The sequence below is a fragment of the Harmonia axyridis genome, chromosome 1, assembly GCF_914767665.1.
Source record: "Harmonia axyridis chromosome 1, icHarAxyr1.1, whole genome shotgun sequence".
NCBI lineage: Eukaryota > Metazoa > Arthropoda > Insecta > Coleoptera > Coccinellidae > Harmonia > Harmonia axyridis.
In genome coordinates, this window is record NC_059501.1 from 77,955,063 (window position 1) to 77,982,411 (window position 27,349).

General features: G+C 37.0%; 2 protein-coding genes across 2 annotated transcripts in view; one reads left to right on the forward strand and one right to left on the reverse strand.

The window, feature by feature from the left end:
- The window catches only part of LOC123680036 (nephrin-like), a 410,663-nt gene that overhangs the window by 227,731 nt on the left and 155,583 nt on the right, over positions 1-27,349 (reverse strand). The gene's annotated exons all lie outside the window — the stretch shown is intronic.
- LOC123680042 (piggyBac transposable element-derived protein 3-like) lies at positions 17,838-20,165 on the forward strand. The gene is made up of 2 exons (XM_045617695.1): positions 17,838-18,063; positions 18,282-20,165. Exons 1-2 carry the CDS (start codon positions 18,044-18,046, stop codon positions 20,098-20,100), a joined length of 1,839 nt encoding a protein of 612 aa, XP_045473651.1. The 5' UTR covers positions 17,838-18,043; the 3' UTR covers positions 20,101-20,165.

Consider the following 27,349-nt stretch of genomic DNA (forward strand, 5'->3'; position numbering starts at 1 on the left):
CGCTTCACTGAAAAGTTCACTAGAGGTTTAAAACCCCAATGCAATGAAATTAAGCCGTGAATCCACCTTCAACTATCCTCCCTCTCCCATTCACGCCATACGTGGCAGAATTCAATTCCGATCTTTCCCGGCGATTAGAGCCGCGTCATCGATCCGCATCCCTCAGGATCGCCAACTCCATCGACATCAACGCCAGCAGAATTCGGCAGACTCATCGTTATTTAAAAAGAAGTGCGGGGGAGCAGCCGCAGCCCGCTAGTCATCTTTCAGGGCTTATCTGAGGCCGTGTAGAACGGTCAGATAAGACGAGCCGACCACACAGGGGGGATTAAGACAGATAAACTTCGCATCCCCGTTCGACACACCGGGATAGATTGCGAACCGGTCGTCTCCGGGATGCTGACGTGATCTCCTTGTCACATCGGCTCGTCTTCGACGGTTTCCGCGTGAGAGAGAATGACGTCGGTCATGTGACAGCTAGGTGAATGGTCTGGGCGCCGTTCTTTGTTTCGGGGATGGTATTTTTGTCTGAACGATGAAAAAGAGGTCATCAATTTAGTATTGTGTCCGGATGGGACAGTTTCCATTAAGATGGGGATGGGAGGATGATAAGTTGAGGTTTTTTAAGCGGTTGATACGTGGCAACTATCGGAGCTTTATCAGGATTTTTTTATGTGTTTATAAATGGTCGTGAAGGAGCAACATGATTATTATCGTAAGATTTTTTTGAATAAGGTTTCAAAAGAACCAGGAGCATTATATCTCTGTCACCAAGGTTTTCTCATTGATGTGAAATGACATAATCGCTCATATACTTCGTTTTTATGTGAGTTGAAGAATATATTATTGAATTCTTCAATTCATTATATCCGTCCAATTGGAAGCTGAAGTTAGCAAACTATGGTTCACTAGACATCATCAGAAGATAGACGTTATTGAGTTCCTGTAGCTTCTATTTTTTGTGTCGAAACCTTCAATGCTATTTATAAAATCCCGTGGAAGAGATTGTGCTTACTTTAGCTTTCAAGCTTAGTAACGTGTTTATTGAGCGCTTTCTGTCAATTTCAAAACACAGTTTGAAAAAGAAGAAGTATAGTCAACTGAACTGGATAATGTAATATGGTATAGTAGTCTTCAGCAGCTAAGAAAGTAGAACCATAAGTTACTCTTCAGAACTGTTGAGTAGGTTTCAAAGTATATAATAGTGTTTAGGAAATTCTGTAAATTTATTGCAATTGATGCTAGCTTTTTCACTTCCTAAAGAAGACGAAACAATCGGAAACTCTGTACCGAACAAATATAAATATCGCATGTGAAATCTTCGAGAAGAGCTTTTTAGCTTTTTTTGAACATAATTATGTTTTGAGTCAGTTTTGAAGTACCATATAACAAATTTCATCTCTTATAAAGATTAATAAGCTTTGTGAAATGCCGTTTTGGAGTTTTAATTTTTGGACTTGTGTCATTTCAAAGGCTGCAACTCTAGATTTTTATGCAAAATGCGGTGTAGCGATGTTTTATGCACATTTGAAGCAATGCCACGCTTCCGAATGGAGAATTCTTCAAGCAACAAAAACCTAAATTTTTTAGAAATTTCTTCGCGCTATTTTCACAGAATTACCAGTTTTGCAAAATTCGCGTACGAACAAAGTGCGGTGCACTCCCGAGAATCGGTCCATATCGAATGAACTCACAAGAGCTAGGCTACCAATATTGACATATCTTACGTTATCCCCTATATCGTTGCGTTCACAATCTAATATAAACAAATATAAACTTTCTTTTGACACACCTTGTGAAATGAATTTCAGTACAAAAAATATATAACTACTCAATATTTATACGATTCAAACTTTTAACGCTAAAAATGTAACGTATAAATGTAGGCTTGGTTAATCGATCGTCTGACCTCTCCACTTCTTCTCCGTGACTTTGTTCGGTTTGAGTAATAATTAAACTCTTTTGAATTATAAACATCTATTTACAAAGCCACACATACACAGTTTTACGGTACTGAATTTCGTCTTCAATTCGAGTTTTAATAACTCGATTGGTCTCCGATATTTCACGTCTTTGTCTTATTACAAGTTTCGGTCGTCTCGACTTTGATTTGTTCGCAACTCGTCTTAATCTACTCCGGGAACCGTCTTTTCGTCTAACGTCTTAAGTTTCAACCGACAGAACTTACTCTCACTTCGACTTAGACCGAACTTGAACTTTTTGAACTGTCTCTAGACTCGGACTTACTTCGTCCCCTGACCGCAACTGATCCTGTCCTCTCTGAATATCCTTCCCTCCTTCGGGCTTGACCACACCCTATAGTTCCATACAGGAAAAGTACTATCCCCTAGTCCAATAAGAGTTTTGCCGTACCGCCCACAAAGATCTTCGCGGATTCCTGGAAATCGAATATTCTCGAAACACTAGAACCTGATACACAGATGTGACACATCTGGTACAACCGTCTTGTTCTCGAACTTTCCCAACCCCAGTAAATCTCTTAAGTTTTACAACCGACTTGACACATCTTCGACACCCCGAACAATTAACACTTCCTTTTTACATTATATGTACAATAACAATTCGTTCCCTGTAAATTCATTGAAACTGTCATGCCCTCGACACTTGAAGAATCTAATAGGTCTCCACGCATCCTGTTGACCATCTCAATTATTTACAGGGAACAATAACTGGATCCTACATAAATATATGGCAATTAAGTAAATTTAATGAAGGTAGAATAGTCAGTATGGAGAAAGAAAGTTAGGTTCTGAATAGATTTCAAGGCCAAATATAAAAAGCAATTAGCACAGGATATCACCGTGGAATAACAGAAAGCCACAAATTTTTCCTGAATTCAAATGCGGATTGAAAAATTCGATAATTTACTTAATGCATTTCTTCAGAGGAATTTAACGAAAAAATTCCGACGTCTAAAACTTCTCAACCAATCAAATTAAATTCTGTTGATTTCATTCTCTTTGAATAATCAAATAAAAAGAGAAACGGGCTTGACTTGAACGAATCAGCTCTCACATTACCTTCGAATATAAGTTTCTGTCCAATGATAAATCGGACAAAAACACATAACACACTTAATACAATATTCACAATGTGACTCGAAGGTTATATTATGCTTTACATGATAGCTGTGATCGGGATACCGATATCCTCATTTCAGACATAAAAGGGGTTGTCCACATGAATGTTTCCCTCAGAATGAACACTAATTACAGGAACTAAACGCTCATTTTGTCCCATGAAAATCATCGACATGCCAGAGAATGTGAATGGGATAATTATAACTTTCCAGGTATAAATTGGATTTTAATACCGGTTCATTCAGAAGAGCCCTAATTATTTTACGTTTGTGTAGTTTTCCACTTTCTCTATATTTGAAGGATTTAGAGACTTTTTTTTTGTGAATTGCCAATACATGGAAGATCTTCATTGATTATGGTCCTGAGTATGTCGACTTGACTCAGGAATTTAAGAACAAATTATTATTCAGTGGAAGTTATTAAATTTGAACGGGAATAATTTGGAATATTCACACGAATGAATATTGTGGTGAGCCAATAATCATTGTGAAATCATTAGGGAGACAGGTGCGTACGCTAGCACGCTTGAAGAAAAACTAAAGGGTGTTTTTTTTAGAGCTATAAAACTTTAAATTGCAATGAAACAACGATGGATTATTCGATTGACATGAATTTAATTAATCCGCAAGATAATCTTGTGGCATTACATTTCAAATATGATTTCTGGCATATGACTGCCACGGCTGGCTCGGATGTAGTCCAATCTGGACGTCCACTTTTCGATGACTTTTTCCAACATTTGTGGCAGTATATCGGCAATAACGCGGCGAATGTTGTCTTCCAGAAGGTCAAGGGTTTGTGGCTTATCCGCATAGACCAATGACTTCACATAGCCCCACAGAAAGTAGTCTAGCGGTGTTAAATCACAAGATCTTTGAGGCCAATTTACATTTTACACCAAAGGTGTATTTCAATAAATCGATTGTGGCACGAGCTGTGTGACATGTTGCACCGTCTTGTTGGAACCACAGCTCCTGGACATCATGGTTGTTCAATTCAGGAATGAAAAAGTTAGTATTCATGGCTCTATACCGATCACCATTGACTGTAACGTTCTGGCCATCATCGTTTTCGAAGAAGTACGGACCAATGATTCCACCAGCCCATAAAGCGCACCAAACAGTCAGTTTTTCTGGATGTAACGGTGTTTCGACATACACTTGATGATTAGCTTCACTCCAAATGCGGCAGTTTTGTTTGTTGACGTAGCCATTCAACCAGAAGTGCGCTTCATCCCTAAACACAATTTGCTTATGAAAATCGGGATACGTATTCCGCACAGAACCATCATTTTCTAAATAAAATTGCACTATTTGCAAGCGTTTTTCAGGCGTGAGACCATTCATGATGAATTCGCCAAACCAAACTGAGAGTAAATCACTTAACAGCTGTTAAATCGGTCGCCATCTTGAACAGTAATGCCAACTTAAAGTTATATACCTCGAAAAAAAACACCCTATATTTTTCATTGATTTGAATCTAAAGGACATCTTTCTGATGAGTTTTAAGTTTGACATCGATGTTCTTCATCCAAAATCCTCCTATATTCATGAAGTCTTTCCTAATTGAATTTTCCACTGCGTCGCGCTAGGAAACGCAATGAAAGGAGTTTGCTCTGGAAATGATTTACAAGCATTAGGATACAAATCGAGTAGGCTACTGAATAATCTCTCTCCCGGTAAAAGTTCGAGTATATTGTCGCTATAGGAGCACGTTTTCATAAACATCTCACTGAACTTCTGTAATGAGTTCCAGGCTGAAAGTTTGAAATTAATTTGAAATTTCGTTCAACTTCCAGGAGTTGTCCGTCTGCTAGTTGAAGTTTCTCCGAATTTTCATTAGAAAAGGCATCTTCGAATTGATATTACGACGTATTTATTCCGTGAAGAATTGGGGATTCAACATAATGAATTCGTAGACAAGGTACGTCTTTTATTCACGATAATGAAGCTTCGAAATTTTTAATGGCTTCGAAATCTCACACCTAAAGAAAACTAAAAACTTGAGTGGAACTAAAGGATGATAAAATCTCCAAACGAAAAAAAAAGAATTCCTGTCGAGTACTGAATCGATTCATAAAATTGTGTTGATGATAGGAAGGCGAAATTTCTTGACAATTGTTTATTCCATGGAATGGATCAACAGGGACCACAATTTTTCGGATAACCAACGTAAAATGGATTTTAATCTAAATCAGTGTACAAAATTACCTTAAGTCGGTACTAAATCAACTTATGAGAATACACCACTCATTTAAAGAAAATTCAGTGAATTATGGAAAATAATGTATACTACTCGTATAGAAGGCTCCTTCTAATACTCGTTCATTCAAAAACAAGCCACGAAGTGGCGTGTGCCTAACGCACTTGTATTATAAATAACTATAAAAAAATTCCATTCGCCCGACACACTTTTTTGGAAAAGATTTTTCGGTAGTTTCCAATTCGATTCAATTTATACCCTTGTATTTTCGAAATATCTAACTGTGCTGTTCTGAATGCAAAGTTTTCCATAAATTACAGTGACGTCTCATTTGCTTCTTCGAAGGAGAATTAATACAATTAAATCCTCCTTGACTCTTTTTTCTGGCCATTATAGCATTCACTGAATAAGTTAATGCAACAGAATTTTAAAAACTTCTTGAACAAGGTATGCAAAAATAAATCGACCAAAAATTTGATTTTAGCTGTCAGCTTTCAATTACCACATGACGATAATAACTACTTTTTAATGCTGATATATTTTTTTTCAGAATGCAGATAAATATCTGCTTTCCTTTCTAATTGGACGTTCACAGTTTGTGGAAGGAAAAACATATACGGCCTTCGTTCAACTTTTAACATTATGTATTTTTTTCTAACACTTCGATATTACAATCTAAGATACCGACTTGCCAACACTATAAATACAGATGTTATGTATCACCCGTAGAGTAATAAATATAGATAGAGGATGCACATGTTAATTTCAGTAATCAAATTTTGTCCCCAACATGAACTATAAAAATTGACAAGAAGCGCGCGGAAATGAAAACATATCATTGATACGATATTTCACTCAATTCGCGAGTTTCTCCACAAAGAATGCATTTCTTATGTCTCATAGTGAATCCAGGTTCTATATCAACTCCAAATATATTGGAGTAAACACCTCAATATATAAGAAATTCAGAGAACAAACCTCAACCGCGCCAAGAGACGTGATACAACCGATGACACTAGGAGGCCAAAAGTTGCCAAAACTTGGATTTCAACAGGTAGATACAGAAAAAAATAAGTATTCTGCGCATTATAAATTCGATAATTTGGAAAAATATCGGATTCTAAATATTCAAATTTGCATAGTTAATCGGGAATCACTCAAATAAATATATTTCATTCAATATAATATTCATTCATAATGATATAGTCAAATTGTAGATTTGAAAATATATCACAATCCGATAACGTCATTTAACCATATCGGGGATATGTAAGAATTGCGTATACTTTCTCTATCTATGTTTATTACTCTATAGTTTCAACTTAGCGTTTAAGAAAATTGTATTCATAGTTTTTATTATTATTAGAAAGAAAAATTTCAAATGTTTGTATCTACAATGAATTGAAATCGAAAGTGAATGACATTATGTTATAAGTACCTGCCAATGAAGAAAGATTCCTGGAAATCTGAGAAATAAAGCAAACAATTTCTCTCATAATATTTGAGATCAAATGAGTTGATTCAATTCAGAACATCCGATCCTAACAGATTGTTTCCGAACTCACGACTACCTAGACTGAAATGTTTACTTCCTCTATTGAAATGATAATCCCCTGATTATAAAATATTCCCCCCAGGGAACCTGCATGTCGTTATTATGCTGTCGCGAACAGGAACCGTTATAGCTCCGAAGCGCGCATATCGGCCATCCGAAGTTTTGATTACTCATCAGCAACATAGGTACCTCTGGCGGACAGATTTCAATTAACAATAATTTGCCCCCTGTCGATCTCCTCTCATCTTACCCCATTTCCAACGCCTGGAAGTATAGCGGCAAAAAGTCCGACAACCCTCGTTTTTATGTAAGTTATGAGTTAAAGAATATATTATTGAATTCTACAATTCATTATATCCGTCCAATTGAAAGCTGAAGTAAGCAAACTATTTTTCACGAGACATCATTAGAAGATAGATGTTATTGAGTTCCTGTAGTTCCTATTTTTTGTGTCGAAACCTTTAATGCTATTTATAAAATCCCGTGGAAGAGATTGTGCTTACTTAAGCTTCCAAGCTTACTAACGAGTTTATTGAGCGTTTTCTGTCAATTTCAAAACACGGGTTGAAAAGAAGAAGTATAGTCAACTGAACTGGATAATGTAATATGGTATAGTAGTCTTCAGCCGCTAAGAAAGTAGTACCATAAGTTACTCTTCAGAACTGTTGAGTAAGTTTCAAAGTATGTTATAGTATTCAGGTAATTCTCTAAATTTATTGCAAATCATGCTAGCTTTTTCACTTCCTGAAGAAGACGAAACAATCGGAAACTCCGTATCAAACGAATATAAATTTCGCATGTGAAATCTTCGAAAAGAGCTAAAATGAACATAATTGTTTTTTGAGTCAGTTTTGAAGTAGCATATAACAAATTTCATCTTTTATAAAGAAAAATTAGCTTTGTAAAATGCCGTTTTGGAGTTCTAATTCTTGGACTTGTGTCATTTCAAAGGCGACAGCTTTAGATTTTATGCAAAATGCGTTGTAGCGATGTTTTATGCACATTTGAAGCAATGGCACGCTTCCGAATGGAGAATCCTCAAAGCAACAAAAACTTAGATTTTTGGAGGAATTTCTTCGCTATTGTCGCAGAAGTACCAGTTTTGCAAAATTCGCGTACGAACGAAGTGCGGTTTACTCCCGAGAATCGGCCCATATCGAATGAACTCCCAAAGGCTAGGCTACCAATATTGACATATATTTCGCTACTCTCTATATCATTGCGTTCACACACTAATATAAAAAAATATAAACTTTATTTTGACACACCTTGTGAAATTATTATGCTGTCGCGAACAGGAACCGTTATAGCTCCAAAGCGCGCATATCGGCCATCTCAAGTTTTGATTACTCATCAGCAACATAGGTACCTCTGGCGGACAGATCTCAATTAACAATAATTTGCCCCCTGTCGATCTCCTCCTCTTACCCCCTCTTCAACCCCTGGAAGTATAGCGGCAAAAAGTCCGACAACCCTCGCCAGAAACTTTATTCAAAGCGTCCGCCTTATCTTAATCGACTTTCATCAAACAAGTTGTTAATCAACCGACAAATAGGCCAGTCTTTTGGGGGTGTCACAGTCGGGCGGGCTCTTGTAACCCGCGCCCCGTAAAACAAGCGGCTTCCTCCTCAAGTTATCCACTTTCAGCTAGACAATACCTCCTCACAACACCCCTATAAACTAGGGGTGATTAATTGCGATACCCTTCACCTTCCAAGTTTCGGAATGATCCGGTTTTGGCACGCTTGAGGAACGCCTGTCCTGGTGTTTCTGGCCCTATCGCGTCGACGATGGGATCGTTTTGGAGCAGACGGAGTTGATTCTGTATGATATACAAGGTTGTTCATCTTGTGTTGCTTACCTAGACTCACTATTTTCTATTCTGTACTTCTTCATGAATCTGTGTCTCTATGAATTTGTTAGGTTAGGAAAGAGGTTATGATATCAGTGCGGAAGATTGAAACGGAATTGTGTTGTGGGTGGTCTAAATCCAATTTTTGTGTTCTGACCTTTGTATGCTTTGAATAAATGATTCATAAAAATATTATCATGAAAAACCGCCTAAACTTGCCATCCAGTAATGTTTATGATTTTATTGTTATTATTTCCTGAATCGGGGTCATTGGGGCTCTGTCAGCCTCCCGGGAGCTTCAACCAAATTGATCTTTTGTTCTTTACCCTACCTATTCATCCAAACTTAGGGAGGCCGTCGATACGGTAATAGTTATTTATAATACAAGTGCAGAAGGCATTGATATTCTTCCACGAGTTCAAAATTCAAAAACGAGCCACGAAGTGGCGAGTTTTGAAATGAACGAGTGGTAGAATGAGCCTTCTGTACGAGTATTATACATTATTTTCTCTAATTCATTGCATTTTCATTGAAATTAATGAAATATTTCCATAAATATATCTTAGTGATTTTTGCATTGAAAAATGTTGGTTGGCAGAACTGATTTCTTTAAGGGAAATTGATGAAATGACAGATAAAGCCGTGGCGGAAAGTTCGGAGTACCAACATAGAATAATAAAATATAACCATGAAAACTGTGCGTTTCTGATATATTCTCGCACGATTTCGTTCTACAAGATGTGGAAGAATGAACGGAATAACCACAGAATTAGAGAAACGAAACTGACGATATCTTTAGGAGCCTTGGTTATTACTTCATGACTATCCAGAACTGACTTCCCCATGTGAGAGGTTCTTAAGACAGTCACCTCTGGACATTTGTAAACTATGTGTTCGGCTGATGCTACTTCCTTTCCACAGAGCCTGCAGATCTCATCTGCTGATGACTCATGCAGTACAAAACGTATTTGCACTGACAGTGTCCTGTCAGCAGTTCCATTATAACCTGGAGCTCAGCACGTGGAAGCTTCAAGAGTTTCCTGGTATAGGTCGCTGAAAGCACCACAAATTTCTCAGCCTGAGCAAGACCCAGAGTGTTCCTCAAGAGAATTTTTCCATTGTCTCACTCTCATTGTTGGACCGCTGCCTTATATTGGTCTTTTCCTAGTGTACATTAGGGCTCAGGATTAACTGATATTAACCTTCATGCACTTTTTGCAAGTCCATTGACTTTTTCGTTATGATTTTATAATATTAGGTAGCTGTGCGTGTATGAATAGTTCACATCATGAAATAGTTGAAATTGAAATCACTGAAAAGCTGAAATGGAAGAGTGAAAGAAAAGAAGAGTTGAATCAATCAGTTCTTAGAAAAAAACAATAGAATGAAACCAATCTTTATATGGTTAACCAACAATATCAATAGGAAGGAATGAAGTATTTTGAAGGTCCACTTTAGATATGTTTCAATATTGCTGTTGAGTTTCAAAGAGTCAATATTTATTAGAATTGTTGCGAATTAATGTGACCTTTGTCGAATTCAATCTACTGTCGAAAATTCTCAAAGTGTGGTACTCTAGGCATAACCGCAGCCTCAAAAAGCAAAGGAGAACACAATAATAAAAATATTACAACCGAAGTGTTATTTTATTTCATATTATATTTTGTCCAACTTTTTTTCATCAGTTACACCAACCATGCGAAGTTATGGTGGGCAGCGAGTTTTGAATGAAAATATAGTTCAATATAGTTCATGAAAGTTTTGATGGAATCTGTTCTGAAAAATGTGTTTGGTCAAACGATGCCAGCAAGGTGCTTGCATCGTTTGGTGAGCACTGAAGATGACCAACGCCCAGGTCGCCCTGTCTCTGTTTCAACTCTGGAAACAGTGACCAAAATCTACCAAATTGTGCATTCGGTTGCTCATTCGACGATCTGCACGCACAATTTGGTTGATTTTAATCACTGTTTCCGGAGTTGAAACAGTGACGGGGGACCTGGGCGTTGGTCATCTTTAGTGCTCTCTCGGCCTTCACTGAAGTGCTTACACCTATCAAAAACTCGCGCACGAGATATAGAATTGTCCCCATAGGCTTCTTTCAATAATTTATAGCATTCAGTCAGAGTTTTTTTCAATTTAACGAGTCATTTGAGATTGATACGTTCTTCTCCTGATTTCTTCACACATGGTTTTCGGCACGAGAAAAAAACACGTTCGTTTCGAACCGCTACTACACAAATACAATAATAGTGACGAGTACGTGTTTTGGTACGTGCACAGACAAAATATCTAGATAACCAACGCACTACTCGTTTTTCCCCACCCCTCTACGGCGCCCTCTAGGCGCCAGACCCAGTAAATTGTAATAGTTGAATAAAATTAAATAATCAGTACTCGGTGATCAGTGTCAATCTGGAATATTTCTCGATAGGCAGTCATTCCAAAATGATGATTGGACGCGACGCTAATTCGTGTAGCATTAAAAAATACACCATTAAAGAAACTTCGAACGACTGAACTCACGACACCGACTGAAACGAACTCAGTCCAGTGAATTTGTGAGTGAGAACGGAAATAAAACCGATTAATTTTTTCCTGCATATCCATTTTAAGCCAGATGATAATGATCGAAGTTTCCTATTGAAAAGAAACTTCAAGCGGACAAATGGTCGCGTGCCAATTCCAATTATTACAACCGCCAATCTTGTGGAATGAAGGAAAGTTTCAGAGGTGGAAGTTTGTAAGGTGGAATTTTTGCCATCGTCTTCAATTTGTACACAAAGGAAGGAGTAATCGTTGGATGTTTGTGTTCTTCGTTAAAGATTAAATAAAGGTGGTAGGTTAGTTCGGAGACGAGGTATTTTTTCGGGAAGTGATTGGGATTTGATTGTAGAAATGATGAATTAATGCATTTTTCAAGTCTTCTGGAAGGAAGCAACTTAGAGTTCAGTTCGTTATTTCTGCTTTTAAATCACTATATTATCTTACGTTATAACAGACTTATGAATTTAATCGAATGAATACTTTGAGCATAGCCCTGGGGAACAGTTGGATGTTCAGTTAGTCTTATCGCGTTGTTATAAATAAAATATTCCATTTGAAATTCGATTGGTTAACACAGGAGTCGAACAGGAAAAGGTGAAGGATCTGAGGTGGAGCTTTCATCTTGCTTCTTCAAGTAGAATTGTGTCTTTATATATTGGCTATTTTCCATGTTTCATAATCACAAAAACTAGCTAGAATCACTTTTTCGAACTAGTTTTCGATGTTTTCTTCATAGAACCAATAACGTCAAAATTCTGATGTTCGACTCCAAATGATTCTGACAATTATAAAGTCTGTTCCAACGAAAATTTGACCCCTGTGGAAGTCAGAATGAAGAACTTTTGTTAATTTAAAAAAAAAACAGGTTGATTTCTGTTTCGATCATGAGTTTGTTCCTAACAAACCACCCCAATGAAGGTGGTATCAACCGTCAACATTTTATGAATAGGGAAAAGATGTCGAGTGTTTGGTAAGTTTAAAAGTTATTTATGTTGGGACACTCAGTATTGTTGAATTTTTATTTGTTCTTTCTAAATTCCGACATAAAATCACTAGGTAATCACAGAAGTGTACTATAATTTTTTTCAATCCACTAGATGTGCTGTTGTATTCGAAAAAAAATCATCATTTGAATGGCTTCTTTTCTCAAAGAGCACCTTGCTACACGTTCTTTCGTTATTTCATTTTATTTTCTTTTTTTTTTTATTCAATAATCACACCCTTCTACAGCCAAGGCCAATTACAGAATGGAAAAATAAATATACAAGAAATAAAACTTTAAATTTATACTCTAAAAACAGAGAACATAATAAAACCCAAAAAAAATCAAATGGAGCGAGGCTTGAGCGAAAAAAAACCCATTGAGAAAAAAGCTCACTCCTAACTAACCACAGTGAAGCCGTGATCCCAGAACAGCCCTCCTTATATCAGATTGATTACAATATCCTGGATGCTCATGTAGTCATGAGATATACGATACAGAAGCGAAAAAAGAAGAATGTTGGAGCGTAAAAAAGGTAGATAACATAAAATATAATTGGACTGCGTACAGGCAGTCTTGGAACATGAAGATCAACTAGTGATATCCAATAGTTGAGATGAAATTGAATATTAATGTGAAGAACAAAAAAGATAAAAAAAAGCTTAAAACTTACATTGTGGAAAACTTTGATATATTTTATCTGTATTCGTTTTTATTGGCAGCCTCTAGAGAGCTTATTTTTTTTTATAAATCATAAGACAGTTATTTTGGATTTGGTTGATTTTTAATGTAGCGAATATCTTTTGTATTCATCTTTGTTGGTCGGAGTGTATGAAATACAAGCTTTCCTTAGGTCATGCATTTCTGATCGAATCCTTATGTATTTCAGAATGTTGTATGTTGTGATGAATAAATTTGAATTGAATTGAATACTCAAACGAATCAAAATAGAAATGAATAATTTACAGTCACATTCTTTCGAGCATGAATACTACGTCACTCCGTCAATCAGAATTGACAAAAATAGATACGCATTGAGCCATAATCAAATCGGACGACATACATAAACAGAAAAAAATGATCCAAATTAAAACACGTTCACGTTCCATGTGAATCTCATTCGTTAATCCATAATTCCACGAAAACTCGCCGCTTTTTGACGAAAATAAGTGAATAAATTCATTCAACTCTGAACCCGTTTGATCCGGATAATGCAGCTCAGCAGCCTACGCCAACATTGCATCGCATCAGCAAAGAGAGAGAGAGAGAGAGAGATCAGCATAAAAGCCGACGCCAACGTTAACGGCGAATAAACAAGATGAATGAAACGGCAGATAAACAACGAAACAATATCCGACACAATTAGAACAATCCGTATGAAGTATCCCACGAGATGGGGCCACCGTAGAGTTGCGGTGCATGCCGTCTTGATGGAACCGGAGGTGAAACTACCGCAAAATCCCTGGGGATAACAAGAAATGTAAACCGGAATTGTTCCGGCAACGCTGGCATGTTATTAGCGTTCGGTAAAGCGGGTATGACAGCCCGTTTATTGTTTGCCGATGTGTCGATATAAACAAGAAGGCCGGGGCCGAATATTTGGGAAATTACTGCTGCCCCATTGGAGGGGAACGCGTCCTGTCGCATCCCGGAGGAAGGTTTCCGGGTACGGCGTTCGCGGCGGCCTCATCCGGTGATTTTCTCCTTTTATTATCGAACCGCTATCAATTGCGGGGAAAATTCCGGTTATTTTCCGGCAAAAAATGGAATTGGGATAATTCGAAGTTTTGTAAACGTGAATTGGATGCACAACGATAATGTTTTCCGGGTTTGGGGGGTGAGAGGGTTGGAGGGGAGCGATGGGAAATGGGCGATTGAATTTCGATGTGAATCTTTGAAGCCTACTTGTTCCGTGTTCATTTTTTCATCGGTTCCGGGATATTGTTGGATGCTGAATTGAATTATTCGGTCGCATTCAATCTACTATATAAAAATAAGTCGGGTTTTCCTTCCTGACGCTATAACTCCAGAACGCATGAACCGATTTCCACGATTTTGCATTCGTTGGAAAGGTCTCGGGCTCCGCGAGGTTTATAGCAAAGAAAATTCAGGACAAATTTCAACAGAAAAGCGGGAAAATCATTTTTCACATACATGAGTAGCTGTCGAACAATGTATCACGCACCGGCACCATCTACTTAAAATATTGGTTTGTAGTACATGCTATGTATCAGAGATGGCGCTGTATGTGAAAAATGATTTTCCCGCTTTTCTGTTAAATTTTTCCTGAATTTTCTTTGCTATAAACCTTGGTTTATTTGCGACTGCTGTTGGTAAATGTACGTGGATCAAAATCATTTGCTCATTTAAAAACTGTGAATGGCCACCAATGCCAAACATATCGAGAAGCATGTCAACTATTGAATTTGCTGGAGAACTATTCTCATTGGGATTTAACACTTGCGGATTCAGTTGTTTCATCAAATGCGTACCAAATACGAATGCTGTTCGCAATTATCATCACCACATGTTTTCCTTCACAACCAATTCAGTTATGGAACAAATACAAAGACGACATATGTGAAGATATCTTGCATCGCTTGCGCATTCAAACGAATAATCCTGACATCCAAATAACCGATGAAATCTACAATGAAGGATTGATTCTGATTGAGGATCAATGCTTGACTATTGCAAACAAGCTACGATAATCCCAAGCGAAGAAAATCATGGGGATATCTCGGCAATGCTTTTACGTCGACTGCTAAACCGAGTATTCACGGTTCCAAGGTCATACTCAATGGGACCAGCTCGGCGTAGTAGGATTCATACGAAGCCCGAAAGATAGTAGAAAATAGTGGCCAGCGATGGACAATACTTTGAATCCTAAATGTATTACCAGTTTTCTACAATAAAGCCTCGAATTTCAGTAAAAACGGCGAAAGCAAAGTTGTACGCCTATGTATATCCTGAACTTTCAGAATGAAATACACGAGAACGTATTTTTTTTGTTGAGATACTCCTATTAGAATTTATGTACTTTTTCATCAGAATATCAAAATTCAAAAAGTTTTGGAATTCATCATTGAAATAATTGAGGGAATATCGAGAATGATACTGATAAACCTTTCAAATTCCAAAGTGATATAAAACAAAAACTATAAATTATAAAGAATTGAATCACAAAACTCTCTATAGCTTGATACAAAACAATAATTCTGTATATGCATTTTAACTAAAGTAGTCGTGGAAAAATGTTTCATTGCCTATATCAACTTAAGCGGCATATTATCTATGACTTGAATTTCAAAACAGAAATACAGCAACATAACCTTAGCTGTGTTCAAGGCATTTCCTTGCGCAGAGGTGGATATATCTTATAGGTGTAATTCAAAACATCCAAACTCCTCTAAGCATAAACATAACTGTGCAAGTGCAAAACTCATTGACAAAGAGAACCGTGACAATCTTTATTTTAGGATATCGTTCCAAAGTTACAGTGATTACTATTATACATTTAAATATATCTCTTATTTCTTTCGAATCAAAATCTCCCTCAAATTTGACCTTTTTATATGGAAGTCCACAAGCATAGCAAGTACTTACGATGCTATATTCAACCTGCCGCTTTTAAGGCTTTTGAACTAATGACTACCATACACGACGATTCCTATTCGATAAATCTCATCATCTATGATTCCATTAAATCCATCTTGTTCAACGAGCAAGATAAGAAACCGCAAAATCAGGATGCAGGATCGCAAATATGGCCAAAATCAGGGCCAAGAATCCACCCCATCGGTTAGGGAAGCAACCCTCAAGAGGCGATCGCCCCGGGCTGCCTCATTTTCTTCCGGTAAGTTATTCTTATCCGAAGTGGTCGAAGGTTAGGCGTAGCTCTTACTATTTTATCACCTACAAACTTTTCCCGAACACACATTGGCGTCATTCCAGAATATTGCCCTCGAGATAAGTTAGACGGAAACACCGCGGCCTCCCTTTGCTGCCGTTTTATTTCCGGTAGTAAAAGAATATGAAAAATATGTTGATGTAAATTGAAACGCTGGTGAATTGCGCCCGGATATACCGCGAGGGAGCTGAGGTGATATTTTCGTGCCGAGGTTTTCATTCAACAGTTGAGGATCATAAGTTGTTCTTTTTTTTTCGCCGCAATGCCTCTAATATTCGATATTTGAACCGAGAGTGGTTTCCAAGGATAAGATTTGACGTCACTGATGACGTAATCATATTGAAATAGATTTTTTCTCCGATTGACAGCGAATATTGATTTTGCAGATACATATCAATCAGCACAGCATACTTTCCCTATCTAGGCAGCAAAGGGATTATTCTCAATGTGAATAAAACATTCGACATTTTCTGACAATCAATATTTTTTGCCACCTTCCTTATTTCTGGAGGAGTTAGTACTTCTAAGTCGCTATCACTGTCCATAATATAAATATATCCGATATTTTTCCGCGGCAGTCCATCTATTATTTTGCTGCCTAATAAAACAAATTGCTCTTGTCTGTTCGTCAAGAAATAGTAAATGAAATGTTCAGATTAGATTCGGATCTCGAATGCCGCGGTTAAGTTCATCAATTAGCTAAATCTAACTAGGGATTCCATTAATATGGTTGTAATTTTATTTTCCTCTTTATGTTAACTCCAGTTCCCATTTCGAAGGCCTTATTTACGGAACGCCTAGTCAGATTTTGATCCTCAATGAACTTGACTGTGGAATTAAGGATTAGAGACTCACGTCTTGACTTGATATTCAAGCTACTTTATTTGAACTTGACTTAAACTAAACTCAAGTTCTAGCCATGTAGTAGTTTTTCAATGTTAACTTAAGTACTTAATAAATAAATACTTGACTTGACATTTAAAAACTGCTACTTGTCTTGATAATATAACACCACCTATTTCTTATCTATATTCTGATTTAAACAACTTGACCTGGTAAGAGTTATGTGGAATAGTACATGTTTCACATTATTACCTTCCATATTATCAAATATATCACGAATCAATAAGGATAGTGTTCATTTCCGAGGAGTAGTCTCGAACCGAGCAATGTAAGCAGCAAGGGAGTCACATTTTGAGGTAATAAATGCCTTTATTATGATTGGAATAATCTATTTCCTCTATGTACGTACTACCAGTTTATTATATGAAGGTTTTTTTTTGTGAATGAAATGAAAATAAGAACAATTCATGAATTGACGTGAAAAATGTTGTATATATTTTGACTAGTAGCAAATGCATATAAAATGATATATTTTGTACATATCTAAAAGGACAGGAAAATTAATTCAAAAAGTAAATGAATCAATCACAAAAAAAACCGGTCAACAGAACAATAAAACTTCCCCACCAATATGGGATGAATTGTCTTCTTGAGTTGGTTTAGAATAAGTGCCTTCACTTTAAGAACGTTCTTAAAGTGAAGTCAGTGTATTGCTATGTGAAACTCACATGAGTAAATATGCAAATGCAGTCTTGTTTAGGAATATAAAAAAATCATTCATTTCTTGTGATGTACCTATGGAAGTTAAACATTTGGTGGAAATATTTCCATTTTCTGGAATATAACCCATTACAGCCCCGTGGCAACTTAAGTTGCCACGGCGCATTCGACTACATTCTATGCGCACGCGCATAGATATTGAAGTTCCATTGGTAAATTCCGGTCATGTGATATGTCCTGTCTCGAATAGCACAAACGTCAGTCAGATATTGTCAAACAGTGAGTTAGTGTATAACGATTTATTCAGAGCTCTTGAACTTTTTCATTCACCATAATGGCCGTCGATGAGAGATTGTAAGTATTCTATTTCAATAATGCATGCACATTTGTATTTTTGTACCAGTTTTATTCAATATGAATTCAGCAGTATATTTCTTCTTCACAGTAATATTTTCATGCAATATTTTGCTTTTGCCATACGGGCAAAGTTTGATGGCAACTAAAGTGGCCAACGGGAACACGTGACAACGGTTTCTGCAATATTTACATTTCTTACTGAATGATTTCGACAGGTATACTCGTGGAAGATCAGGCACTGGATTACTTCTTCATGAATTAATTGACCTTATCGAGAACGATGAGGACATATCAGCCACCAATATAGCCATATGTCCACCTGATGAACTTCCTGGTGCAGATACAGATAAGGACTCTGATTTATCGGATGAAGAGGTAGTTGGAGATTTTGACCACCTTCCTGCCCGTATATTACGCTCTCAGGTGGAAATGCAGAATCCAGAAATCGATGATGATCACGGCAATCCAGTCGTCCAAGATGAGAACCATTCAGAAGAACCTAGACCGACGACTTCTTCGCAGACAAGAGTAAGAAGCACCAAACGTAAGCGTCCCACAGAACGTACTTGGAAGCCGAAAATGAATGGGTTATCTTCAAGTATTCCTGAACTTGAATGCGAATACCGACCGGTAGCAGAAGATCTTCTGAAAGAAACGGTAAAAAGCCCTATTGAGGCTTTTAGGGCTTACTTCTCGGAAGATTTATTGAGTCATATCGTAACCGAAACTAATCGTTATGCTATGCAGAAACTCGTTCACAACCTGAATGCCACTGCTGAAGAAATGATTACATTTGTCGGAATTATGTTGATGTCAGGTTACCACCCTCTTCCATATAGAAGACTCTACTGGAAACAAGATCCAGATGTTCATTCGCACTTAGTTTCCGATGCCATCCGTCGAAACCGATTCGATGAACTGATAAGTTTTATTCACCTTGCCAACAATGAAAACAATGATGGAAGTGATAAAATGTACAAGGTCCGACCTATTTTTGATCACCTCAACAACTCTTTCAAACAAATCAGTCCTGGGCCCACTATTAGTATCGACGAGAGTATGATTCCTTATTACGGAAGGCATGGGTGCAAACAGTTTATTCGCGGAAAACCTATCAGATTTGGGTTCAAGTTATGGGTTGCCGCGGATCCATCTGGATACATCCATCATGTTGAACCCTATTGTGGAAGTTCAACTCGTCTTCCAGAAACTGGACTCGGTCAAGGAGGTGACGTAGTAATTGGACTTGTAGACCACATGAAATTGTCAAAGGGTATTCGACTCTACTTTGACAATCTTTTTACATCGGTTGGGTTGTTGGAAGAGCTTAGTTCTAGAGGACTTGGTGGAACTGGTACTCTGCGTGAGAATCGCTGTAGTGTTTCAATGAAACTTCCAGATAAAAAAACGTGGAAAAATAAACCCAGAGGTGAAACATCCACCAGTTCTTCAGGAGATATTTTAGCAGTCCGTTGGAATGACAACAATGTTGTTACTGTACTTACTAATTGTGATAATGTACATCCTATGTCAAAGTCAAACCGATACTCCAGAATTGAAAAGAAGGTCATTTCTGTCAAAGTACCAGGTCCTATTGCTCGTTACAATAGTAACATGGGTGGAGTAGATCTTTCTGATCAATTTTTGGCTTCCTACCGAAACAGAATCAGGTCGAAAAAATGGTGGTGGCCTTATTTCTCTTGGACTGTGGATGTATGCAGCACACAAGGTTGGTTACTGTATCGTCGCCTTGGGCATGATATTCCTCTATTGGATTTCAGACGTCAGTGTGCTATTTTCATTCTGAAGTCTTACGGCAGTCCTCCAATGGTAGCAGGAGTTCGATCATCTCTAGAGTTCACACCAGCTCTCGAAGAAATAAGAAAAGATCGAACAGATCATTTCATCGAAAAAGGTGAATCCAAGTATCGCCGTTGTAAAGTATGTGGCAGGCGTACAATTTTTGTATGCAAGAAGTGTGAAGTTCCTGTTCATCCTGATGAGTGTTTCAAAATTTTTCATGATGTAAAATAATAATATTTTATGTAATTTCATAGGAAATATTATACGGTTGAATCACAATAGATGTATACGATTGATATGCTAGTTTTATTGTACTTTGGAAAATTTCTTCATGAATTATCCCAGTGGCAACTTAAGTTGCCGCTTCATAGTAACTCTCCTGCATGTTCGATCATTATTTTTATAACACAATATCACTTTTTGAGTCTAAATAACTCATCAGACAAAGTTTCAGTTGAAAATCTTCACGGGGGAATTATGGGCTTTAATGGGATAATATAAGCTCTCAAGAACAAAAGTACTTCGGTTTTTCACTCAGTTTTGAAAAATGAGCTAGTATAACGTTTTTGAGAAGAGCTCACATCATTTCGAAGATGATATTATTCATTAATGTTATGTTTCATTATTCATGTATTTGGAAATTTCTGATGAAGTTCTGAGTAGAAATTGCTGCAGTTAGTGATGCAATCTGTGGAGTTTCAAAAGTGAAGGACTCATTTTCATTCATTTCAATACAAATAAAATACCATTGTGTGTTTTCCGCATGATGTTTTGGGTTAGTAGAAGGTCAATAAGAACAATTGATCTCTCTTCATGAATCGCTAAGAGAATATGAAGATACTCTAAGATTCACTCATATGTATATAACTTTCAAATAAAATATCTCGATATTCATTGAGTTAGAAGAGCATTTTGAATCTCTGATATTTGTTTACTACTTCCTCTGAATTATACTACAATTGATTGACTACTGCAAATTACAGATGATGATCGAATTAGTGATCACAGTTTCAGAGAAATACACTCTTTTGGTGAACTATAGATGCAAGAAATCTGTTTCAAAAATCGAATACTTTTTTACATAGATCAATTTCGTACACCAATCATTGTCATAGAGAATAATCTCAACTGCAAGTAAGCGTACAATGAAAACAACTGTAAAGATTAAGCAAAAAATTATAGGATTTTTCAATAATTATTCCAATAGCCCTAGTACCGCTCCCTTCGGCATTCCTCGCCCTTGAGTTCATGCTCTCTCCTAGCAATAGCAAACGTTCCGTCGCATCAAAGATAGAGAGATTCCGAATGGGCAAGCTCAATATTTTCAAACTGCCTTACTCATAAGTTATCAAAAAAGCGAATACTCCAATTTCAACCAAAAATTTTCGAAGCTAAAGGGGGTCACACCCTACAATACTTATCTGGAAAAATTTCCAATCCAGTGAAGAACGGGCGAGTCATCATCCGATAACCAACTTTTCCACCGCGGCAAACCATACATCATTGCATTATAAAGACGTCCGTCCAACGTCTTCCCCTATTGTTCGAACCAGAACGTCATTTAGAAAACAGACAGTGAGTGTCAAGAGGAGAGGAATCGATGCGAGTCGGGTCACCGGGTCGTCCAACAAATAACAGCCATCAGGAGTTTCCGGACATCTTCCCTCTTTAATGATCTGCGGTCAATATCATTATCGCCCCAACTCTCCTCCCCGATTTGTTCACGTCCTCCTCTCCCGATTTTCTAATTAACCCCGTCGAAGGGGGTGGGGGTGTTCCTCCAACAAAGACCCTGCCATCTTCCCCCCTTGGTAAAGAAAAAAGAGCCGATTGGTATATGTCGGCCGGGAGGGATGAATGAGGCGCTTTTTTGTTTTGGCGCCCACAAAGGCGCTTTTTTCTGCGGGGGATGATCCGTGTTTCTGTTAGACGCACATTGTCCGACGAAATTGGGGGCGATCGAGGTGTTGGAGGTCGTTTAGGTCTCATCGACGGGTCGTGATTAGGGGCTGATATTTGTCTTTGTGAGCTTCAGGGGTTATTTTTGTGACGGCAGATAGCGGTATCGTAAAAACTGAGGTTTTCGATTTATTTCGCCCGATAACGAATACTGAACCTTATTGTCATAATCAAGACTCTCAGTTACAACCTCAGAGTAATAAACATAGATAGAGGGAGCATATGTCATTTTCAGTAAGCAAATTTTGTTTCCAACATGAACTACTAAATTTGACATGAAGCGCGCGGATATGAAAACATATCAGTGATACGAGTTTCTCCATAAAGAACGCACTTCTTATATCTCATAGTGAATCAACGTTTCATAGTAACCAAAAATATATTGAAATGAATACCTAAATATATAAGAAATTCAGAAAACAAACTTCAAGTGCGCCAAACGACGTGAAATAACGGATGACACTAGGAGAGCAATAGTTGCCAAAACTAAGATTTCAGCAGGTACATATATACAGAAAATAATAAATATTTTCCATAATATAAATTCGACAATCAGGAAAAATATCGGATTCCAAATATTCAAATTCGCATATTTAATTCAGAATCACCCAAATAAATATATTTCATTCAATATAATATACATTCATAACATAAGTGAAATTGTAGATTTGAAAATATATCACAATCCGTCAACGTAATCTAACCACGTTGAGGGACATGTAAAAATTGCGTATCCTTCTTCTATCTATGTTCATTACTTCATGGAACTAGTGAACATTTCAGTGATCCTACCCTGTTTCCAACGACAAAGAGTCTGTTCACATTTCAAATTCATATGTTATTCTACTTGGTATTCGTGTGAAACGAAGATTATTTCTTATGATGGTGACATCCAAGCTGAAACCTCCTTGATAGTCAGATCTGAGATGAGTCTTTCTAGCAACTGAATTTACTAGGAGTAAAAAAGTCAAAAATTCTGCTCACTATGAGCCCATCATTCAATTCAAGTTGAAAATTGCTTGTTATAACCTGACTCGAAGTTACAACCTTTACAAGGCAAAATTTTTCATTCTTTCTGCAACAATGGGTAGTATATTAATATTACGAAATTTTCATACAATGTGAACAAAATTTTAATCAATCCGTTTTTTCGATCCTTCAGATTCTTGTGGATATTTAAATTGAATACTATCAGCTTATTTTCAATGCCAAAATCAAGATGAAACAAGTAGTATGGTTAATTATAACATAAAGAATGTAATTGAGAAGAATCTGTAAAATGAAATATTCAATGCCAGATTTCGAGTGAAAATTTTAGTGTTTGTTGCATAAAAAAATCTTAATTACAGTTTGGCGAGCTGTTCTCGAGCCAAGTTACGAGGTGTGACCTCTCCCAAGGGTTTGGAGTTTCGTCCCGTGATAGCTTGTCTAGTGGACTCTTTCTAAGACACACCCTCTCACACCATCGTGGAGAGGTGACTCTGTTGCAATACGATGACCCTTATATGTATGTGTTGCGCGAAAACCCATAACGCCTTCTGTGAGCAAACAGAGTCACTACAACAGTATAGAGATTACTTTCAGATATAATCACAGTTCAGGTGTAGCTACACGTTATAGAACCAATTCAATCGCAAGTAGAGTCCAATTTATCCATCATGCTTCGAATACATAGTCATAAAATTTTTTCAATTCATACCCACATATTCATACTCGTAGTGATGACTCCACAAATATTGAACTGAGTGATGCAGATCAATATTTTCATATGTGAATAACGTAACAACGCAAATGCTTTTCATTTGATAAAGGAATTACTTTCGGTCAGAATGAACACATTTGTTTTGTATCCACTCAATTACCTAAAATTTCTCGTAATTATGTATAGAAATTCAATATTTTGTTCGGTTTCTTTGAATCTTTGATGATGTTTATTCGGTAAACACGCTCATGTACAACATAAACTGAAAGCTTAACAGTGTGAATATCTCTGCACACAGATCATATTTCAAGGAACATAGAGTTAGATTGTTATTCTGAAGGGAATTTTACTTATGGTTTGAAAAACTTCAGTGTGCAGATTTCTAGGGGTAGAATACCTCATTACGAAAATTTGAAATAACTTAAACTTTCCATCTAGGCCGAATCGGAAAAATTGTTGAGGAAAAAAGAAATCTTTTTGACTTCAAGAATTTACTGTTAAAATATGTACAAATCAAAGACGCACCCTGTATAATATTGTATTAATATTTCAACTTGATCTTGTTTTTTTTTTAAGAAGGTTATATTTTCTAATACTATTAGATACTTCTAAGTATTAAAATATACGTTCAATAAGGTGCCTGCAATTTCGTTTGTTCGTCATCTTGGGTTGAGTTATGCGGTACTGATGATACCTAACAAGGATGAAATCGGTATATCGCTATTCTCCCTCGATGACATGCATTCTCCTTGGGTTACTTTCGATTATGATTCCTACGTAATAGCGTGGAAATCTTCTGTTTGACAATGGTTATGTTGATGGCATTTTTGCTGATACATTAACCAGATAGATAATTAATATCGTATGATATTATTACACACTTGGAAATTGTACTTCTTTTTCGTTTTTTTTTCGTATTTTCTTCTTTCATCACCATTATTAGCCATTTTATTTATTATATTTCGCGTTGTACGTCGCTTAGGCGGAAAAACAGAAGATTGTCCTAGTTGACGTGGGAATCTGCTTTTTCGAGGTACCCGTGGAGGAAGTAGTTAGGCTTTTGTCCGCTGGGTGGCGCACCGCAGTAATCATACTGAGTAGCGTCTGCCAGCGTTCAATAAGGTGCCAGCTATTTCGTTTGTTTGTCATCTTGGGTAAAGTTATGCGGTACTGATGATACCTAATAAGGGTGAAACCGGTATATCGCTATTCTCCCTCGATGACATGCATTCGCCTTGGGTTACTTTCGATTATTTTCCTTTTTATTTGGAACTGCTTCAGCGACGTGAGAATTGTTCAAAATATCAGTGGCCTAATTCTGCAGAATTATGGAACATTGACCCCTCTCCTTTCTATTAAAATGAAATCATTATAATCCACATCAGCTGTAAGGACGGGAAATTCTATCCGGCTCGTATGGGCGTGGTCCTATTGAAATATTGTAGAATGGAGCAGTATTTTATTTCTGCAGGTCGATTTCAAGCACGAAACGAATACGTAATTCGCCTCAGAATCGATCGAACTGACCTCCTGTTAGGTTGGCGGGACATGAACTCCTCGAGAAATGTTCATTGAGGTTTTTTCTCGGATTGAACGATTACATTCACGTTTAGCAACCGGCTCTTTAGACTGTGCGTGCCTGTGCATGTGCTTTCCTTTAGACTTCTTGATAAGGAATACTCTGGGTGGTATTATGTAACGAACTGAATGGGAAACGATTCGATATTAAGCTCAGAAACAGCTGCTGAGCAGGAGTTTCAATATTGCTGCGAATTGAATAAGAAAATTGAGTGTAGTATAGAATACAGACAATAATTTCCTTCATTTGACGGTGAAGAGTGGGATACACTCAAATCATTTCAGCAGTGTAATGACGTCATAAAACGTTTTTTGGCATCGTCGCCATACTAAGAAATATTTTCCTTGTTTCACAATAAAATGAATCTAATCATTTGTTGTGAAATATTCATACGTTTTCAAGATTTGGTGGGATCCAAAAGAACTGAGTATATATCTCACATTCTTTTTTTAGAACGATGAGGATCTAATTTTGAGTCTCTAGGCTTTTTCAATCGAATTTCATCGTGTTTTCAGACGAGTTTTGAGGAAAAGATGTAGCGGTATAGTCGAAAAAAGAGGACTCTAATAATCAGCTAGAAACGTTGAAATCTATTTTAAACCAATGAAATGATTTTTCTGTTGAATCACTGTAAAAGAATAGATCAGTATTTATCGAAATATTTCCACAGGAATGATCGGTAGCTAAGCAATAATATAGTAGACCTCCTCACTGGATTCCTCACAGGGCATTGTCGCCTTAGGAAACACCTGAAGAGAATGGGTCTAGCAGAAAATGACGAGTGCAGATTCTGTGGGGAGGAAGAAGAAACTCCGGATTACCTGGTGACGGAATGCCTTGCCATCACCAAATGATGCAAAATTTGCTTTGGAAAAGAAACTTGTGGAAGGGAGGAATTAGCCTCCTTGGAGTCCCAGACTCTGGAGTTCATTAGAACTCTGGAACTGGAAGGCTAACTGTAGATCACGGTACGGTGGAAATAGCTCTGATGGAGAGCACAATAGAAATTAAGCAGCAGTGAAACAGAACCTCCTTATATAAATTTAATATAATTTAACGATTAATTTTAGAAATAACGACCCGAAATCTAGAGTATCAAAATGGCGAAGGAGCTGGTTTCAGATTTTTTAAGTAGGTAGTCGTGAAATTGTCATTCCACTATTCATGATGTGGTATACATTTAATGAGTGTATTGAACTATTGTAATAATCTCTGTTTTTCTTATATCTAGAATGCCACATGATGTATTGAAAGACAACTACCGTAGGACTTACATATTATGTCGTTGTACAGAGCTTTTGGTATGTAGCTATATTTCTGTATCTCAGCTAACCGACATAGCGATCTTGACAAGCATAGCAAAATTTCACATTGACCTTATCGGCGTTTCAAAAAATAGAGAATGAAAATATCAACCCAGTTTTCACAAAATTATGGAAAATTGTATTCATATTTTTGTTAGGGCACACTGTGACTTCATCAAGTGTCTATATTTCAACTGATACCTAATGAAATTCGAATTGCATGAAGACTTACATACAGGGTGGTCCAACAAAAACTTAATAACTCTATTTTCCGACATTGAAATGAAAATGTGGAAAATCGCTCAGACCCCTCAATTTCTGCTTCGACGGAGAAGAACTTCTCCGCTTTTTTCATCCCCTAACGGGGGTGAGCACAACCACCCGATTTCGATTTATCTGACCCTTAAATATCGATTCAAGTTATCTATCGTTAATGAAATAACAGCGGAAATAGTGAGAAAGGCAATGTGGAATTCATCTCGAGAATATTATCAGTATCCAACAAATTTCAAAGGAAGTAAGTACTCTCTCACTATTTTACCTGTTTCGGAATACCATAAGCGGCAAATCGAATCTTATTCGAATATATTTTTTTGTTAAACATACTCGAAAATTTTAAACATCCACTTTTTACATTTCATGAGTTACCAATTACAATTGCATACAACATTATTGTACAAATTCAATATTGATCTTCCATTATTGAAATTAATTTGAATATGTTTGTCTATCATTCAATTTTGATAATAACATATTGCACATTTTCAATACATTGATTAATTTTATGTTAGTTACCCCATTCGAAGGATATTACTCCAGATAATTGACACTGATACTGTGTATCCGAACAAAAATATTTCCATTGTTTTCAATTGTTATAACTCACTATCACTAAGGTATGTATTGAAGTTCATCGACCTTCCGAATTGTGGCTTT

Coding starts and splice junctions, on each gene's coding strand:
- LOC123680042 (XM_045617695.1), top strand. CDS start 18,044: ATGGCCGTCGATGAGAGATT. Junction 18,064..18,281: donor ATGGCCGTCGATGAGAGATT/GTAAGTATTCTA, acceptor TGATTTCGACAG/GTATACTCGTGGAAGATCAG.